This window comes from Hesperophylax consimilis, chromosome 17 (assembly GCF_061612785.1).
Source record: "Hesperophylax consimilis isolate HC1 chromosome 17, BYU_Hcon_1.0, whole genome shotgun sequence".
In the NCBI taxonomy this organism is placed as follows: domain Eukaryota; kingdom Metazoa; phylum Arthropoda; class Insecta; order Trichoptera; family Limnephilidae; genus Hesperophylax; species Hesperophylax consimilis.
The window spans coordinates 17,189,522-17,211,478 of NC_142852.1; the positions used below are offsets into that span (position 1 = coordinate 17,189,522).

At 36.1% G+C, this 21,957-nt stretch overlaps 1 protein-coding gene across 1 annotated transcript; it reads right to left on the bottom strand.

Moving 5' to 3' along the window:
• Positions 1-5,201: 5,201 nt before the first annotated feature.
• LOC149416115 (uncharacterized) lies at positions 5,202-21,134 on the bottom strand. Its single transcript, XM_089641564.1, has 3 exons — positions 21,009-21,134; positions 12,827-13,047; positions 5,202-10,979 (listed from the first exon to the last, which is right to left on the bottom strand). Exons 2-3 carry the CDS (start codon positions 13,023-13,025, stop codon positions 9,598-9,600), a joined length of 1,581 nt encoding a protein of 526 aa, XP_089497690.1. The 5' UTR covers positions 13,026-13,047; positions 21,009-21,134; the 3' UTR covers positions 5,202-9,597.
• Positions 21,135-21,957: the final 823 nt, after the last annotated feature.

Sequence of the window (21,957 nt, forward strand, 5' to 3'; positions counted from 1 at the left end):
TCTGTTTAGAGTGAAGTTGGTTGAAGGTGGTTGGAGGCAACCTTCGGGAAATTAATGTTATTGAGTCATTGTTGCCAACGGTACAATTTTTTTTTAATTATTAATGGGGTCGGTAGTGATATTTTGTTAGTTCGGTTTTACAACTGGACACGACAAAAATTCAAAAACGCCGTTCAATAAAAAACGTTGATATGTCCCTAGGTATATACATGACTTGAATTCACAGAAAGACCAAAGCGAACACGTGCTCCAGCATTTGTCTCTGTGATTTTACACGCAGATGGAGGCGGCAGTTCGAATTATTAGACCTTAAGTATTTACTGAATAGTTTCACCGGTCCCGCAATAAAAAATTAGAAAGCTAACTTGGAAATACACCCATTAGTCGGCAGATTTATCTCTAGACCCTCATTAAGTAGTAATTCTGAAATGGGAACGTTAAGCCAGCGACCCGGCAATAAAACAAACCTTCGCCCAAGGTTAGGCTAAATTGTAATTGTTTGAAGGTCTTTTGTACAAATGTCATTTTAGCATCTTTTAAAATAATAATAACGACTACGGTGAGAATGTCGATGCCAGCGCCACGGACTCCAACAACGTACCGAAGTGGTGTAAAGCGGAACCACTTTAGTTACAGCACCCCACGACAGGCGCGCTACGGTCGCCGGATTGCGGAGCTCAACACATTCCGCAACCAAAAACAGTATCCAGTACCCAGTCAGAGAGTGATCATCTCGCCTCCCTTTGGGGCGGCCGCCGAGGCGCCTCCGCCCAGGAGGCTGCCCTCTCGGCGGTCACGATCTCGCCTCAACAGCTGAAGACAGATTCCGCAACCAACAGTCCCGAGTCAAGAGTACCCAGTCAGACAGTCATCATCTCGCCCCCCTTGGGGCGGTCGCCGAGGCGCCTCCGCCCAGGAGGCTGCCCTCTTGGCGGTCACGATCTCGCCTAGTTCTCGACACTTCACATTTCCGCACTCGACAGTCATCATCTTGGGAGTCATCAACCTGCTCTCCCTCTTGGAGCGGCGCCGAGGCAGCTGCCGACCAGGGAACTGCCCTAGCAGAAGTAACCGTCTCGCCTCCGCCGAGAAACTTCCTGCTCTCCCCCTTTGGAGCGGCACCGAGGCTCTTCCGACCAGGGAGCTGCCCTAGCAAAAGTTACCGTCTCGCCTCCGCCGAGAAACTTCCTGCTCTCCCCCTTGGAGCGGTGCCGAGGATTTTCCTACCCAGAAGCTGCCCACTCAGAATTCGCTGCCTGCCGACTCCGCCCTTCGGAGCCTTGGCCCAGGTTGAACAACTTCCGCCCTTCGGATCCAACCCAAGTTGCCGCTTGTGTTGTCGGTGATAAGTGCGAACGTGGAGATCCGTGATTCCAGAATCATCGTAAAGGGAAGTGTCTGCACAATTTTTGCATAATTATCTCGTAACGTGCCCCAACTGTTAAGACAGTGAATGAAGATAATTTAGGATTAAGAAAAAGGACAATTTGTTTTAAGAATTAATTTTAAGAACTATCATTAAGCCTAGATTAAGACTAACCCTTCTTTATACATTTTATTAAACAAATTTTAAGAGTGTTTTGTAACTAAGTAACTTCTTTTTTTTGTACTCGTTCCTCCTTTTCTTTTACATGAATAATATTAATTATTAACTCCCTTAAGTAGAGTTTAACAACGTTTTAAATAGGTATTTTACTGAGAGGAATGAAAATTTGTTATTTTTAAATCTAGCGTAACTTATTTATATTTTTCCAATTCTAACCAGATTTTTTCTATCTCACTAAAATGTTATCTAAGAGTTACTTAGTTATTTTTAAATAATAGTCTATAATGGGCAAAATGGAGCATTTTTTAAATAAAATAATCATGTAGCACAAAAAATAGGTTAGAATAGGTTAGGTCAGGTTAGTTTAGGTAAGGTGAGGTAAGGTTTGGTTAGTATAGTATAGGTTAGGTTAGGTTGGGTTGGGTTTTTGTACATACAAAATTATATTTAAAAACTTGCCTTAATACCCTTATTTTATTTTATTTCAACTCGCTATGGTAGCAGAAGTCGGGGACGCCGGATGAAGACATGGCACGACCGAGTGAATCAGACACTTGAGTCGGGCCATGTCAAGAGTCAGAATAATGGAAGAGTATGTATGAATGTGAATGAGGCAAGGAGTGGATGGTGTGACCGAGTTATTTGGCGGTCCGTCCTCTCTGCCTACCCCTGTGTGAAAACGGCGTGATGGTTAGTTATTAAGTTCGTCATGAACATCCTAACCTATATTGACCTAACTTATCCTATCCTAACCTAACTTAACCTATCCTATCCTAACCTAACCTAATCTAACCTAATCTTTCCTAACCTTTATTGACATAACCTATTATAACCTAACCTTTTGAAAAATATTTCTTTATTTATAAAACATGCTTAAATACCTTTATTTTATTTTAAAAGTTACGCCGATATAGTACTTACCTAATTTGCATAGAGTAAATGGTAATAACTAATAACGTATTTTTTATCCACTCGTATGGTATCAGAATTACCAACATAAGAAAACGTCAACAGGCATTATTTTGGCTGTCATCCCATATAGCGAAAGTCAATGTTCATTTTATGTAATAATAAAATTAACATGCTAAAATTAAAAATGTTCAAATCCAGATAGTTGAGGTGAATCAAAAGGTTTTATTTAAAAAAAATCGTAATAAGCATTGCCAGCGATCCCGAAACTAGACCGCGATTTTTTTTATGTGGCAACACCGTCATTGAAACAGGAAGATACGTTTATTTATGTACATATGTTTGACCGCCAAAATTGACAGAACAACGACATGACAACAACTGAAATGTAATAAGAAATAACAGTTCAGACGTTTCGATTTTAGTTGATCAACTCGACACTTGTAAGCGACAAGTGTGAACCTCCTTTCAACGTAGTTCTTTTGTAAGATATCTTGTTGTTCAACTAAAATTGAAAGGTCTGAACCGATTTGGCGGTGATTGCTTTATTTATGGTAAGGCGGTCGTCCCACGGGTCGGAATCGACGAAAACCTAGTGCTATAAAGACGCGTGAAACGTTGCATGGCAGATAAGCTATGTAGCTCGTAATGTAGGTAGTTTGTTATAGCTTAGTAAACTAAATTTCTATTTTCATTATTTCGTTGCTCATTATTTCAAGAACCAATAGCGCATGTTGCTTTTACGTCCAACAGATGGTTAGTTTAAAAAAAACATGTTTATCCAACAGAAAAAAACATGTTTTTACCTGTCACAGGTGACATCTATGTAAAATAGATTATAAAAACATAGGTATGTGTATTCGAATGTAACGTTGTCAAAATTTCAAAACAATCGGCCAAGAACTTTCGGAGATTTAAGATTTTTAACAAATGAACAATTACGTTTATATAAATGTGTTAATTATTTAAAAAATGATAATTACAAGCGCTCACTAGCTGTGTACGGGTAGTACGTCGTATCGCTCCCTCTCATCCCCCGACTCCTTTACAGGCCCTAATGCAAATATGAGGATCAGCGGGCTTTCGGTTTTTGTCGATTCTTTAACGCCCTGTGGGACGACCGCCTAAATCTGATAATATTATTCAAATTTCATGAGGGCGTGCAAATCCAAACTGTAGGTTTTTCTTTCGAAGAAAAGGTTCCTCAGATCATGCAGCGGGTTGGTTGAAAACCATTTCTCTCCCGATACTAGAGAATTTCTCAATGAACCAAACATTCAGATTTTTGTTCTTGTGTTTGGCACGGCTGTCGGACCAAATCATATATATACCACTCACAACAAAATGGTTTTGCGGGCCGTTGATTCTATACACTGTTTAGAGTATTCGGTCGAAAATATTCAAAAGAACTAAAAGAAGAAAGTTTCTCATTGAAGGTACAGATCGACACACTTAACTGCAAAGTCTGAAGCATCGCTAATGTATATAAGTAAAAGCAATTAACAAAGAACATGACATCCTTAGTTCATTCTATAATCACCTGTACAGAAAACTTTGTAGAGCTAAAAAATACAACCGGCTTCACAAAAATCGCACCTATTGCAAAATCTTTTGAGACAATAAAGCGAATCTCTTTTAGATGTCCAGCGTCGTCGCACTAATCCACGCCTCCAAATGAAGCCATCGGCCTCTTAAAACCGTTGAGAAACCCGTTGAACGGCAGTTTCGTTGCCGAACAACATCATACTGCCTAACGCCTGATTGCAGTAGTGCCACCACTTGAGCGGCTTCGTCAGCAGTGGTTCATACAATTGACTTAAACTCTCCTTTTACAGCCCATGAAGATGACTCAAGTTGTGGCACCATTTTTTTAACGTCCATATTAAGAAAATCAGTATAGTTTATGAAATGAAACTATTGTCTGATAAGAGGTGGTTAATATAGGTACTTTCAATTGATGTCAATATCGTTTGGGTTAGACATATTAGTTCATCTCTATGATTGGCTCGGGAAACATCATAAGCTTGAAACTTATTTTCGAAGATGTGCGATCTTTGTGACGCCGTGTGTATAATAAAATGGACGAGGAACAAAAATAAAACACTTGTATGAAACCAAATTAATATGTAGTATTTAATTATTTAGGTAACTCACCTACATTATTTGCAATATGTAAACTTTTCTCTATATACATAAAAATCTTATTTATTACTTAACAATTTGAAAAAACTCTATAATGGTAACCGACGTTTTAATCCTAAGTAAAAAGATTGTATCTAAAAAGATCGTAAGCGCATTTTTTGTTAAATTAAAAATGATTGTAAATACAATTTAATTGTTATTTTATTTAGATTTACGTAATATAAACTCTGTAAAACCAGCATTCAATATGATAATGACAAGTATAAAAAAGTATTGTTCATTATCTCATAAAGTAAATGATTACACGTAAATTATATCAAATCTTCACTTTAACATCACATGAGTACACAGACACTAATTTTGCTTACAATCGTTTGCGAGTTACGATCATTTGATTTCAATCATTTTACCTATAACCCTCTATAATATACAAAAAATAAATTACTTACATCAAAGAATAGATAAACCCTTAACCTTCAGAATGCCGTCCGCCTGCGACCGTGTACTCCTTAGTGTGCCAGGGTGTATCGGCACTAACCCGACAAACTTTAACCAGCTATTCCTTTAATGTTATGGGCACTTTGCTGTCCGGTAGCATTTTTTTTTCAATTAAAAACAAAAAAAATTATAATTTCCACACTACATCACTGTCATTGGCATTGCGTTTCGTGTTCAACAGCTGTTATAAGCAAGTATGTCAAAAAGCGTCTTCGCTCTTTCGCACACACTAAATAATAATAGTTAAAGATGAGACGAATGGTGCCGTGCCATTTCGTTGTGATTGTAAAAGTGCGCCAATATAGGTACACACATGCATTATTCAACGGAATTCGAATAAAATATTTGCCAGATGGGTTTTCAAACTTTGACAAAGGATAAAACAGTGGTGACATGTGATGAAAATATGAATAATAAATTTTTTATTTAAAAAAAAACGTTACCGGACAGCAAAGTGCACATAAGATTTTTTACTCCAAATATGCTAAGGAATAGCTGGTTAAAGTTTGTCGGGTACGTGCCGATACACCCTGTATATCTGTCTTATGTATTTCCCCCAGGATAAGTACTTATATTCAGAGAAATGTTTTTTCTCTCAATATGATAAAGAAATACGAAAATATTCCTGGGTTTTATTCTATTTTCCATAAGGCTAAATAAATTATCTTCACAGTAAAAAATAAATTAGATGACGCTTTCTGTGGCTATGAAAAACGAAAGTTAAAATTAAAACAAGATTCCATTCAATGTACCTGCGCGTTCAACACGCTCTTGTGTCCTGTTCAGGGTTGATCAGAGCAAAACTAACTCTAAGCAGAATTCTTGCCTGAACAGACTATGTAATAATTACAATAGCATATTATCCAAGGTTGATATTTTTAGTTGCGAACTTACCAAATACAAGAGGTCCATAAAAGAATATTTCTCTGATGGTTTGTGAATATTATGATTTGATTTATATCTACAACCTCTCTCCATGGCTTTAAATGTATTGTTTTTTTTTCGTTTTATATAATTTGTTTTGTATAAATTTTTAAATTCATATTCCTTTCTCACAAATTTAATTTACTTATTCCATATTATGCTGTCTCAGTAGAGGTAAAGTGAGGAAATCCACAATTGGTTTTATTTTAATATATAATACTTATGTACAAACTGATTAAATGCAAACTGTCGATTTCCCGAAAATGAATAAAAAAAAAAATATATTTTCTTGTGACAAAACAAGAGTCTAGAATAATATTATGACAGGTTATTTCATTGCCAGGTGAATTTTTTTAAAGATTTGTTTATGTTACAAAATACAATAAAACCGGGGGAAAGTACGGTGGACTACTAGCGAATCCACAGTGGATTCGTCGACACACTACGGGTAAAAACGTCATAAATCCACGGTGGATTTCTCGGCACATTAAGGGTTAAAAGTGTGTTGCGGATGTGTCCACTGCTTGGAGTACGATTGATTGATCTTAATCTCTGAAAATTCTCTGAAAATTGATATAAAATATCATTTTTTCTTGAATTCCGTTGGGACCTAAAAGTCAAAATGTCTCAAAAAATTGGCAACATCAGTTTTCATTCAAATTGGTGCTGATTACACTTTTATGGAATATTTTTTCAGTGAATAAAACGGTCTGTAATATAGTACAGACATAAAAATAAAAAAAACGGTAAATTATTAAAAAAAAAATAGAGTCAAAAACTGATTTCAAACAAAAAATTATGTAACTTGACACACTGAACTTTGAAGGCGGCCGAAAGACAAAATAACAAAACGATAATTTTTTAAATCTACACTAGCGATGGCCGCCAATTGTTAAGCTTAAGTTTGTCAAGCTGTAATGCACATGAAAACAGTGTTATTTCAAATAAACATTATTTAAATAACAGGAAAGCATAATAAATAATATAACATTTAAATTAACTTATTGATTGCCGATGCTAAATCTTCGCTGTACGCCAGGTGATTTTATTTTGGTAATAACTTAATTAAGAAGACAATATGATATGTCCCTGTCCCTGCACCGTGAACAGACTCAACGGCGCAGAGCAGAACAATGGGACAATACAACCGTAGTAAATGGATACATGTTGACATGCGTTACGAGTGAGTTCACGAAAAATATTGAATCTTTTATACCAAGATGTATTGTAATGTTCCATTTATACGACAATTTTAAGCTGAAATACGAGATTCAAGCGACGAGATATGTACACGTGGAGCGACTGGCTATTGTCCTACTGTCTAGTCCGACCGCGTTTACAACGGACAACCGTCTGCGTCATCTCTGGGACAATATCCTCCAAATTACTGTTCACAAAAAGGGTAAAAGATATGCTGACGAACAAGAGGTGAATAGATGAAAATTAAAACAAAATAACACCATTTTTGACAATGTTTTCTTTCATAAATCCAATTAGATTTGATGGGTTATCTGCCATTCTTGGCCAGTAATGAAAACTTCGACATGTAAAAAATGGAGCGTTCTGTTACCTATATTCAACATGCTATAACTTTAAAACTAGAGTAGGTAGTCAATAACCGCGTTCGCACAATTTGTTTTGATTCTTTCAAGCACTGGTCCGGCGTAAAAACAACACGTCGCGACAGTTGTATTAAAGCACACGCCAATTGGCGGGTGCGGAGTTTCTCCAGACATTCGAACCGAGTTGGCAATTAACCTATTAACATCAACCCCAGCCACTCTTCATAAAGGCCCTTCTCACACATGGATAAGCAAGTAGCCGATGCGCAAGTTTCCAATACGCGTGTTGTGTACTCACTTCGCAAACAACTTGTTGCGAAATCACGAGACCTGCGTGGCCACCGATCATTGTTGAATTCTCGTAACGTCAAAACTATAATGCTATCATAACTTCAGTTGCTGTACCTGTCATTATTTGTCAATTATTTCCTAGCATTTATCTAAAGCACGCCATGTCCAAATAAATAAAGATAAACATTTCTATGTTACAAATAACCTGACGATATTTGAAGTAATCCTAAGACCATCATTACAGTGGTTGCACGTTGCTTGTGCAATGATGTAGATCTTAGCTAGCAGAGAATTGAACTCGTTACGCCGTTAGTACATATTTTCGAGACGGGAATTGAACCTGCAATCTACCAAAAGAAAATAAAATGCATAAATTATAATGTTGAAATAACTTAATTACCCAAAAAATTAAAGTCACACGCCGAATATAAAGTAGCTGACTATTCAGTTTGAATAAACATTTTAAGAAATATTCCGATTCTGGATGGATGGTAATATATAATAAATACGAATGCAATGCAAGTACCTAGCTATTTAGAACAAAGGGGCAATTCTGGTTCTACAAAGATAAGGAATTGTCCTTAACCTTGAAATTAACGGCTTTTCGTTAACTATGGTCGATTCCAATTCTGATTAAGGGTAAGAAATTGTTGTAAATCTTAAAATTAATGAATTTTTCATTAACGGTGCTTCCAGTTCTCTCAGACGACAGCAAAAAAGTCATCAATTTTAAGGACAATTCCTTATCATTAACCCTTTCAGACTGTGCGTATATTTTAAAATACAAAGATTTCAGAACTTTTTTTAATTGTATTTTAGCTACTAATTCAGGCGGTAGCCATTTTTACATTTTGAAAGGTGATTTTTGAGATCACAACAAATTTTTTCTCCCGATTTTTTTGTGATGTAAGTTTTGAAGGTATTTTTTCAAAGTTTAATTTTCATGTATTTTTTTTAAATTTGCTAAAATGTAATATTTTTGATATACAGAGTACGATTTGTCAGTTTATGAAAAACATGCCCTCTGAGGCCTAGTGCTCCTTCAAATAAAAGAAGCAATAACTTCTAAACTATTGAAAAAAAAAAATATATATATATATACAGGGTGTCCGGAAACTCGTAGTACAAGCGGGAAACTGGTGAATCTACATCACATTTGGAGTCGATTTTGTAGTATATTTTTTTTTTATTTGAGCTTTCGTTATCGAGTAAATCGAGTTAGAAGTTGATTTTTTTTTAATAAAATTCTTATAAATTATTACTGAAGATCAAAGTACCCAACTAATTAAAACTATTTGAAAGTAAAACAAATGAAGAAACTCGGATTTGAAGCATTATTTTGAAATTACCCTTCATTTATCATAAAATATTTCTGCTCTGCAGGGTTAAAACATCTGTTGTTCAACCCTAAACACCAGAAAAAACTTTAACCCTAAAATAGCCGAAAAATATTTTTTTTGGTTTTTTTTTTTTTTTTGTGAAAATGCTCAAATCAAAAAACTTTATGTTTATTTGGGTTCCCCATGTGGTGTAGATTCTCCAGTTTCCCGCTTGTACTACGAGTTTCCGGACACCGTGTATATATATATATTTCAAATAACTCCAACCACCAAGTTTAATTCAGGTCAGAAAGGGTTAAGTAGATCCGGGATCGTTCCTTTGTTTGGTCTTTCACCAGAGCGATACTGAGAGACACAGAGTATCTATCGCAAACAATATGATTAATCAAACTACGTCATCGGGAACTTTTTCTATACTTAAACCTCCGATATCTTCATGTTCTTTGCTTTTTGCCAGTAATTCATTCTCTAACGCTATCCTTATATGAATTTTTTTATGTTTCTTAAGTAAATAATCCATCGTGAACCCTTTTCCGCACTCGTCGCAACAATACGGCCTATCATTCATATGCCTCCGTACGTGCGATTGCCAATGCTCTTTCCGCCTGAACGCGGCCTCGCACAAATGACAAGGATACTTTTTGGAATCGGTGTGAACCAGAGTATGTCGACTTAATGTAGTTTTCGACGTGAAAGACTTCTCGCAAAGCTCGCACGGGAAAGGTTTCACGATAATGTGCACCGGCATGTGTTCTCTTAGTTTTGTTTCATCCGCGAACACATTATCACACATCAAACAAGGTATGACAGAACTGTTATGCAGTAAAAGATGCCGTTTTAATATGATATCTTCGGCGAAAGCCTTGCCACAATGCAAGCACGTGTACTGAGTACAACCTTTGTGTAACTGCATGTGTATTCGTAGCGCTTGCGATCTTCTAAACACGCTCGCGCACAGTTCGCAAGAAAACGGACGTTCTTCGATGTGTGATTGTTTATGCGAACGGAGATTGCTGCGGCTTTTGAATTTTTTACCGCAAGCTTCGCATGTGTACGATCGATCGGGTTCGTGGGTTAGTTTATGCTCTTTTAAGTAATCGGCGCGTTTGAATGTGCGCTCGCAGATTTCGCAAGCGTGCGGCTTTACATTGGTATGCAAGACAAAGTGTTTCTTCAATGGTATTATCCCGTTGTATACTTTCCCGCATTCTTTGCATGTTAGAGACGCGTCAGTGTGTTCTGCGCGCATGTGTTCGCTCCGTTTGCCTTTCCGTTTAAAAATCTCCGTGCAGACGATGCATTCGTAGGTTTGATCCTTGTTGTGAAGCTCGCGGTGTTTTGCTAAAGTGTCTTGACGACGGAATTTTTTGCCGCACTCTTCGCAGATGAATATAGATATATCGTCGACTTGATGTGTCAAATAATGGTTTTTCAACAGTTTGTGATGACTAAATGTTTTGTTACACACATTGCAATTGATGATTTTTTCTTTTTTTAGTAGTTTCATCCTGTTCAAGATGTGTTTTCGCTTCAATATTTCTTCTTTTTTTTCTTTTTTTCGTCGACGTTTTTCCAACATTTTTTTCGTTTCTTTCGTTTTGTGGATGGCGCCGTGTCTTTTAAGATGAAGCGCTTTGTTGAAGGTCTCACCGCATTCTGAGCAAATGAAGATCTTCTTTTTGAAGAGCTCGTTTAAGGCAATATCGTCGTCGGAAAATGAAGGATCATTCAAATTGTCCAAGCCCTGTTCACTCTCTTCACTCTCAACTGAAACATAAACATTTTAAATTTTATTACAAAAAAATATATGTATTATACAGGGTTTTCCAATAAGAGGTGTTATTTTGAATAGCCCGCTATTTCGGTAGATGTTACTTTTGAAGATGTCATTTTTTGATATTTGACAAGTAGAAACTACGCCATTAATAAAAATGGAATGCTACACGCTTCAACAACGCATTGAAATTATGAAAATTCACTTGAGTGAATCAAATGCAAATCATCTTGAGTGATGAGGCCCATTTACACCTTGGTGGCTTCGTCAACAAGCAAAATTGTTGCATCTGGGGCTCGGAAAACCCAAGAGCTATTGTTGAAAAGCCTCTCTATCCTCAACGTGTGACTGTTTAGTGCGGTTTATGGTCCGGCGGAGTCACTGGACCTTACTTTTTTGAAAATGAGACTGGAGCAACAGTTACGGTGAATGGATCGCTATCGAGAGATGATTAATGATTTATTTATGGCCGGAATTGGATGGTATTGATCTGGACAACGTTTACTTTCAACGAGACGACGCTACGTGCCACACAAGCAACGAAACCATTGATCTTTTACGATTGAATATCAAAATAACACCTCTTATTGGAAAACCCTGTATATTCCCCTATTCTCCAGACTGTAGTCAATACCTCTTGCAACTAAACCAAATTCTAATAGGGAATTCTCGTGCATTTTGTAAATAATTTATTTCAATAAAGATAATTATTTTATTATGTGCCTCTTTTTTTTCTTTTTTTTTAAATGCATTTTGAATTTTTTGTAGTTGTTTTAAAAATTGCGTGCTATTTCGGCTCTGAAAACGGTCATGCGCCATTTTGACCGCTACGTCACACCTTTGCCGCCGCCGCCGCCGCCATCGGTTTGCAGGATCTACTCAGGCCGGTCAACAGTGACGTCATCGTTCGCCCTTGAACGCTTGATCAATCACCGGGCGTTTTTAGCTGCATTGAAATATTTCGTTCGCGCCTGTTTTTAAAGTCATTATAACTTTAATAAATGATTTAGAAAATTATAAAAACTATGTATTCTTGGGTCTGAAGTGTTTCTACATGTGAATAATTAATAATAAGTGATTTTTTGGTGTGAAGAGAATTCCCTATTGGATAGTAAAAAGCGTATGTGTGCATGAGTGTTACCAAAAGGATAGAATGCATTGTCATTGACAAGGAGTCTATTTGCCGAATTTCAGATCCCATTTATTTCATCTATATAAATAAAAAAGTAAGTTGTTAAAAATCTTAAATCTACGAAAGTAAAAGTTGCATTCAAATATGCATGTGTTTTTATATGCCTATATTATAAAGTTGCCACCTGTGTGAAAAACAGCACAATCTGTTGGACGTAAAATCGGCACGAGCTATTGTTTCTCTATCTGCACAGACAGAATGAGCCACAGAAATAAAATTTCATTAGCTTTACATAGGAGGCCATAGGGAAAATAACTTATCTCGGGGCCAATGTCATCTTAGGGAATGCTGTGTGGAGTGTCTTTTTTAAAGAAAGGAAGGAGAGAAGGAAAAGCTGGTTAAAGTTTGTCGGGTACGTGCCGATACACCCTGTATATGTTATGCACTTCTTTATACTCCGAAAGCGAGGACTTCTGCCCATCAGAACTCGCCAACCAACAGAGCTGCTTAACGATTCTGCTTGATTGACCATCGACAGTACAGCAACTATCTTTTGACGTATGTCACAAAATAGTAAATCTGCCCCATGACCTTTTACACTTGCATTTATCTCAAATTTTTAATCTTCTCCCCATTATATTGGTGTATAACCGTTTTATGGAGAACATGAATATTTGGCAAAGAAATAAACATAATTAATATACCAACCTTCCTCTTTAATATCCTCTTTCAACGGATTGGGTATATCAAGATACTCCTGCTTTATGACTGGAATCCAAATAAAGTCCTTTTTACCATCACCGGGCAGATCGGCCTGTCCGTTCGCATCGTACGGTATCCTCTGCAGCGGTATTTCATCCTGGTTGGAGAAATCCAAGTCCTCGGCGTGATTCCACTTGGAATTCATGTTATCAGTGGTGATTTAAAACCTGAAATCGATAAAATAAAGAGATTAATAACATAAATGATTGCATTATATTACAAACTAATTTGAGAAATCTTTTTGAATGGTGCTCTATCAACAAACTTGCATTGAACATAAAGAAATGTCAGTTCATTAATTTTTACAAAATAAATAATCCTATATTTTTTCAATATACATTAAATGATAAAAACTTAAATTGCGTCAGTGAAATTATTGACCTAGGTATATTGTTCGATAGCAAACTAACTTTTGTGTATCATATTAATAACATTATCAATAAGGCTCTTAAGACTCTTGGATTTGTTTTGAGAATTTCAAAAGACTTCAATAATGTAGGCACATTTATCATGTTGTACATTTATCATCCCTTGTTAGATGCCAACTAGAGTATAACTCTACGTTATGGTCTCGCTTTTACAATATTCATTCCGATAACATTGAAAAGATTCAACATAAGTTCCTGAAGTATATAAACTATAAATTGCATATTCCTGTAGAAAACATTGATTATAACTACTTACTAGATAAATTGTCCCTATTAAAACTTTCAGAAAGAAGAATAAACACAGATTTAATAGTACTACATAAAATACTTCATTACAAAATTGACTGTCCTGAGTTACTCCAATTAATCAGCATCCACATACCCAAAAGATCTTGCCGAAATTTACTACCCTTTTATTTTTACAACACAAGGACACTGTCTTATCAAAATTCCCCGATTCCAAGACTTCACAGTCTCGGAAATAAATACTCTGATCTGGGAGATATATTGCATCTTAAAAATAATCAATATAAATATTGTTTATTTCAATTCTTTTATATATCGAGACACAAATAGACATCTATAATTTCCGTAATATATATATTTTTATTTTGAATATCTATTTATGTGAGACTTCTTATCATTTTTACTAATGTATCTTATTTTATTATATGCTTTTGTTGTAACATTTAATATTTTTTCTTTTTTCGTTGTATTATGTTTCCTTTATTGTTTTAATTTTGTAGAATCTATAATAACTGTGATACTCTACTATTAAACTTTGTAGTATGTAAAAGCCCATTAGGGCGTGTAATAATAATAAATAAAATAGAAACACTTATTTATTTGTTTACTGAACTCTCTCGGTAATGCGCCGCCCCATTATTCGATAATACTATAATCCGATATTATTAATTTCAAGCCGTGTGCCCAGACTCGAGGGCCAAACTTTGTACACTGAGACTTTGCACTGTCGTACTCTTGGATATTCAGTTACTATACCACCGTCTAGTATGAATCTAGTTTTAGTCTAGTCTAGAGCTGACCATTTACCATCACTCACCAGGGGACATTATTATTGTTTTAGAACCTTTCCGTTAGTTCTTGGTGTATTCTAGAAACTGTTGCATGTGTTTCTGTTCATTTCGTTCTGCCACATTTTAAAATGGAGACATCTCGCAAGCGTAAACATGACAAAAGCGTAAACATGACTCTGTGCAACTATTGGATTACGCTGATGATATCGACATAATTGCGAAACATCCCGATGATTTATAAGACGCCTTCATAAATCTTGAAAGTTCTGCCAAAAATATGGGTCTTGTAGTAAACCAGCAGAAGACCAAATACATGGCCGTAGGATGTACCCAACAAACCCCATCTCTCGTATGTGGAAACAAAATTTTGAAACGGTACCAAGATTCACATACCTGGGCTCCCTGATAACAAACAATAACAACACTACAGAGGAGATCCAGAAGCGCATCGTGAATGCAAACCGCTGCTATTTCCGCCTACAAAAACAAATAAAATCCAGACTGCTTTCCAGAACCACCAAGGTATTAGTGTACAAAACACTAATTAGACCAGTGCTTACGTACGCAGCCGAGACGTGGGTTCTAACTAAGAAGAATGAGCGAGCACTGGACGTTTTTGAAAGGAAAATTTTGAGGCGCATCTTCGGGCCGGTTCTAGAAAATGGATTTTGGCGCAGACGTTATAACAATGAGCTCTATACTCTGTTTAAGGAGCTAAACGTCACAAAGTTCATGTCACTGGGAAGACTTCGGTGGCTAGGTCATGTGGAGAGAATGACCGAGCATCAAGAACCAAAGTCCCTGTTGAGCTCAAGACCGATAGGGAGAAGGAGCCTGGGAAGGCCAAGGTTAAGATGGAGCGACAACGTCCTCAAAGATTTGTCTGCCTTGGAGCTTCGAAACTGGAGAGAGCTGGCGCGGGACCGAGATGAGTGGAGGAAGACTCTTGAGGAGGCCAAGACCCACCAGGGGTTGTAGAGCCAAAAGTGATGATGATGATGAAACATGACATTTTAACTTTAAACAAAAAAATTGTAATTTTACAAAATATCAATAGCTTTAGTGTTTTTTTGTTTAAACGAAATGACAGGTGTCTCAGAATTTTTTTCATTCTGATCGATATTGCTCCAGAATGCAAAATTAGATTGGCTACAATCGCAACAGATTTTTGCAGCAAGATGGAGTCGCTTCCCATGTAACAAATGACTCGTTAGCTGATCTTCACGATTTATTTCCCGAAAGAGTAATTAGTCGCCGAAGAGACATCAACTGGCCACCGAGGTGTCCAGATTTAAGATGTAAAGCTTTCAACCCAATACCACCCAATGAGTGTGAAAAAAGAGATGGTGCTCATTTGTAAATGGTGTTTTTTAAAAATTAAAATTCTAAAATTCCTCTGTAATTTAACGTTAATTAAAACGAGTTTGAACCCATTAGGATGTTTAATTTTTAAATATGAAAAAATGATACACCCTTTACCTGTTTTAATTTTAAGCATATTTGCATGGTAATCTGCCGCTTTTACTAATTGAGGACTCCCAAATAGGCTTAAACATTATGTGGAACAATACAGTCAGGTATTTGACTCCGTCAGTGTGAAACGAGACAGATATATTATAGTAGTATAAAAGCTCATGTATTAGTTTCATCTCTCTCTCACATCCCAGCTTGTAACTAGTACAGGGTTTTCCAATAAGAGGTGTTATTTTGATATTCAATCGTAAAAGATCAATGGTTTCGTTGCTTGTGTGGCACGTAGCGCCGTCTTGTTGAAAGTAAACGTTGTCCAGATCAATACCATCCAATTTCGGCCATAAAAAATCATTAATCATCTCTCGATAGCGCAATCCATTCACCGTAACTGTTGCTCCAGCCTCATTTTCGAAAAAGTAAGGTCCAATGACTCCGCCGGACCATAAACCGCACCAAACAGTCACACGTTGAGGATAAAGAGGCTTTTCAACAATAACTCTTGGGTTTTTCGAGCCCCAGATGCGACAATTTTGCTTGTTGACGAAGCCACCGAGGTGGAAATGGGCCTCATCTCTCGAGATGATTTGCATTTGATTCACTCAAGTGAATTTTAATAATTTCTATGCGTTGTTGAAGCGTGTATCGTTCCATTTTTATTAATTGCGTATTTTCTACTTGTCAAATGTCAAAAAATGACAGCTTTAAAAGTAACATCTACCGAAATAGCGAGCTATTCAAAATAACACCTCTTATTGGAAAACCCTATATTAAGCATCCATAATCTCTGTACTTGGTAAATAATAAACAAGTAATCTCATCTCGGAGCATCATTGTATGAATAAGTTAGAATTTTTATTTATTTTTTATATTTACTCCACACAGGAGGCCCTGAAGAAAATAATTTCCCTCAGGGCCTATGTCATCTTTGGGGATGCTGTGTGGAGGGTCTTTTTGTGGAGAGGAAGGAGTGAACATGGGTCTTGAAGAGTCCCATGTTGTAGGAGGGAGGAAACACAGAGGCCGGCAGTTCGTTCCACAGCCGAGCTGTTGAACTTAAGAACGAATCGTAGAAGCGACCCGTTCTCATGTGACAAGTGTCAACTGTGTACAAATGTTGGGCGCGCGTTTGGCGTGTATCCCGACTACGCACCGGTGCCGAAGGGATCAATGACGCTAGTTCCTCAGAGCATCATCCATTGTAATACCGATAGAACAAGGACAGCATACCTACCTGACGCCTGTGCTCTAAAGATTGCAGTCCGTTTGTTAAGATTGGGGAATCTATCAAACGGACCGCCCGTTTCTGCACAGAGTCTACTAATAGAATATAATATAATAATAAGAATGTAATAATACTAGTGGTACAGCCAACACAATCACATTATAAAACATTAGGATACAGTTCAATCAATAAAAGATGGCAAAATATTGAAGAAAAGCTAAGAAAAATAACAAACAAACCTAACGTAACCCGAACTAACCTAATGTCCCCCAAACTACCTTAACTGGTATTTATACAGGATAGTCATGGTTAACTAAATAACTAACCATCACACCGTTTCGCCGCAGGGGTATGCAGAGAGGACGGACCGCCAAACAACTCGTTCTTGGCACACACTCCTTGCCTCATTCACATTCATACATACTCTTCTATTATTCTGACTCTTGACATGGCCAGACCAAAGTATCTGATTCACTTGGTCGTGCCATGTCTTCCACGGGCGTCCCCGACTTCTGTTACCATTATGTCATGGTTAATACGCACATTTCAATTTAAGGCGATGCCATACGTAGTAATGAAAAATCATGTGTTTTTGGTTTGAAAATTTGGTCACCTAGAAATGTTTCAGATGCTTTAATTAAATACTGCGAGTAGAATACATCCTGGCCTTTGAAATAATCGAGTATTTTTTAGATAAGTCTTTTTATAAGCCTAGAAAAAAATAATGTAAAGGCCTATGAAAACTGCTTTAAAGTTCAAAATCTCCTACTTACGAACCCATTTTCGGTTATGATTTTATTGTATAATGTGGCAAATTAAGTTATTTATAAAATTATCAGAAAAAAATTCAATAATTATGCCTGAACATCAACAAAATAAAATAAAAGGCACTTTTTGGCCATGTTTTTTTCTAGCATAAATCAAAACAGGCGAATGGTGTTAAGCGGGAATTTAAACCTTATCGCCATCTACGTAAGGTTTGTTATTGATAGCGGCTCAATTTAAAATATTACACCACGTAGTGCATCACCTTAAAAACATTTTATATAAGTTAGATAAGAATGAGAATCAACTATTTCAGCAAACTGAAATGTGGTTATTTAAAAAAAATATTTATTTCGTAAAATTAATATCAATTGCTCACTTGGCGTCCATTGTTATTGATGTGAAAATTTAATGGTTGCTTTTTTCTTCTCTTATTTAACCAATAACAATAGCCACCAAGTGAACAATCATTTAAATTTGAACAAAATAACCTTTAACGTGCATTATTTTACATTTTAGTAAAATTAAATGTAAAATAATGTATTTTAATGGTTATTTCGTAAAATTTAAAATCAATTGTTCACTTGGCGGCCATTGTTATTGATGTGGAAGTTTAAAGGTTGCTTTTTTCTTCTCTTATTTAATGAATAACAATGGCTACCAAGTGAACAATCATTTGAATTTGAACAAAATAATTATTAACGTGCATTATTTTACATTTCCGGAAACTGGAATACTTACTTCTCATTATTATCTGCCGACTACAAAGTGTTTTTGAAATAAGATGTGCGGATTAACCCTTGAGACCTGGAGTCCTTCATTTGCAGTGTTGAATAATTGTGCCGACGCACATTACGAAGCACTGCAATTGCAGTGTCGACATTATTCATTCATTTTGCCTTTGATTACTTCTACTGTGTTGATTGTTTAACACAAAAATCAAAATGTCACTTTATCAAGTATAAAAATGTATTTTTATTTATTGAATATCCTTGCCGGCTCCTATGGGTTAAGCGTGTCTTTATTTTCTGTAATTTACCAAAATGGCTTTAGCCTTGTTCAGTTGCCAGATCTACATATACAGGGTGTATCGGCAAGTACCCGACAAACTTTAACCAGCTATTCCTTAGCACATTTGCAGTAAAAAATGTTATGGGCACTTAGCTGTCCGGTAACATTTTTTTTTAATAAAAAATTTACTATTCATATTTTCACCACATGTCACCACTGTTTTATCCTTTGTCACAGTTTGAAAACCCATTTGGCAATATTTTATTCGAGTTTCGTTGAATAATATACGTACGTACCTACATTGGCGCGCTTTTACAATCACAACGAAATGGCATGGCACCATTCGTCTCATTTTTAACTATTATTATTTAGTGTGTAGGAAAGAGCGAAGACGCTTATTATTTATATTAGCACTCTAGTACACCCAAAAGTCACGAGCCGCCACTGCATGTCACCAATGTTTTATCCTTTGTCAAAGTTTGAAAACCCATCTGGCAATATTTTGTTCGATTTTCGTTGAATAATGTATGTACGTACCTACGTTGGAGCGCTTTTACAATCACAACGAAATGGCACGGCACCATTCGTCTCATTTTTAACTATTATTATTTAGTGTGTACGAAAGAGCGAGGACACTTTTTGACACACTTGCTAATAACAGCTGTTGAACACGAGAAACAATGCAAATGACAGTGACGGAGTGTGGATTTTTTATTTATTTTGAGTTTTTAATGGAAAAAAAATGTTACCGGACAGCAAAGTGCCCATAACATTTTTTACTCCAAATGTGCTGAGGAATAGCTGGTTAAAGTTTGTCGGGTACTTGCCGATACACCCTGTATATAATAGTCAAGTAATTCCTAACTTTACTCTATCTTATCTCCTTCCCTTCCTACTCCCTTCAACTTCACAACATACTCTATTGGCGATACCATAGTTCTACTGGCTCTGGGAAGTTGGGATTCTTGTGTAGTATTTGATAGATACAGACAAGTATGTAGGTATTGCACTAACTATATCTAATTTAAAATTATTAATCTTGTTGAATTCCACTGCACGCTTAATAAGCAAAAAGAAATAATAAACAGCAATTGGTTTCAACTTAATTACTACAATAAATGACTATTTATGTGGTGAGAGATGGTAAAATATTAAAGTTCCATTTTTTCTCAATCAAAGTTAAGTTTGAAGGTTAGGAAATAGACACAAATTATTAAAATAACCCAAACTAAACCCTAAAAACCTATTTTGTGCTTGTTTACGTAAACCCCCGACTTAAATAGTTGTCTACATTAGATATTTAAGTTGAAATCAAGTGTTGTTTTATTAAAGAGAATGTAGGGTAAATTATAGGGGGTTTACATCTCCCGAAAATAATAACAACATTACTTTTCACTGGTTTCACTGTAACTCGCGCGGCAAATATTTCATTGTCTCTCCAGTGGTCTAGCCGCCGGTTTAGCCCTAAATCTCCTCTAACGTACGTGATCTGTTTTGTTCCTAAAATTATTGAAACGTGAGTTTGTTAAAATAAAAACTAAATTGAAAATATTCCAATTCTAATTTTTACACACCGAGAGTAATCACTTCACCTTGGATTCTGCGGATTGGAGAATCACAGAATCATTCAGCAAATATCCTGCAAAAGCTTTTGCATGCAGCGGAATTCGACAAGTTTACCTAATTTTTTGTTTTAATTATTCATTTAATCCCCAAAAATGGCTTTTAAGAACATAAAACATGGCGAAAATTTACAAAAAAAACCTACATAAATATCTTATCAGTACACACATTAATACGCTTGAGTACAATAAATACTTTTACGTGTTTTTACAAACATAATACAGAACGCAATACATGTCAAAAATTTCAAAACATCAGAGTTTTGGTGTGTCATTCATAAAATAGCATTATTATAAATGTTAAATAGGTTGACACATTTTATGTATCAATGATTAAATAGCTACGTTTGCCAGAATGTCTACGATGGAGATTTTTATTACCATTTCGTATAATTAATTAGAATTAAAAACGGATGATAATTAATAACAACACGTTTTTCATCTTTTAAAATCACACAATATTCGTAAAGATAAATTTTCTGCTAATCTTCGACATTATGTCAAACGTCTGGAGACAAAATGACATATTTTTTATAAAAATTATAAATTTTTATATAAATAATCACGTACGAATTTTATATATCCATTGCACAGATATAAGTTGTTTCGGCTGTCACTGAAACAAATTGTCCATTTTCACAGCTTTAAAAAAATTAAAAACAATTAATTAGAGATCTTCAAGTTCAGAAAGGACAGTCAACAGAAAGCAGAGAACGAGAGAAGAGCTGTCAGAATTTTTCACGGCGAACGGAACGGGGATGTAGTAATCCACGGCACAAAAAAATAAACTGGGGTTAGTTGTTTTTATTAAAAACAACAAGCTGACGTGTACCCGTTGCTTGATGTTACGAATGGTTTGGAGTGGTTTGGAGTAATATTTTGAGGTTGTAAATTCTAGTGTACTTGAAAACTGTGTCTATTTCTGAGATGGAGATAAAACAGAATTTTTCAATGAGAGGTGTCATTTTTAATAACCCGCTATTTCGGTCGATGTTACTTTTGAAGCTGTCATTTTTTTACATTTGACAAGTAGAAACTACGCCATTAATAAAAATGGAACGATATACGCTTCAACAACGCATTGAAATTATTAAAATTCACTTAAGTGAATCGAATGCAAATCATCTTGAGTGATGAGGTCCATTTCCACCTCGGTGGCTTCGTCAACAAGCAAAATTATCGCATCTGGGGCTCGGAAAACTCAAGAGTTATTGTTGAAAAGCCTCTCTATCCTCAACGTGTGACTGTTTGGTGCGGTTTATGGTCCGGCGGGGAGTCATTGGACCTTGCTTTTTAAAAAATGAGGCTGGAGCAACAGTTACGGTGAATGGATTGCGCTATCGAGAGATGATTAATGATTTTTTATGGCCGGAATTGGATGGTATTGATCTAGACAACGTTTACTTTCAACAAGACGGCGCTACGTGCCGCACAAGCAACGAAACCATTGATCTTTTACGATTGAATATCAAAATTACACCTCTTATTGGAAAACCCTGTATTATTCAAAATAATTGAA

Coding starts and splice junctions, on each gene's coding strand:
- LOC149416115 (XM_089641564.1), bottom strand. CDS start 13,025: ATGAATTCCAAGTGGAATCACGCCGAGGACTTGGATTTCTCCAACCAG. Junction 10,980..12,826: donor AGAGGATATTAAAGAGGAAG/GTTGGTATATTA, acceptor TTTATGTTTCAG/TTGAGAGTGAAGAGAGTGAA.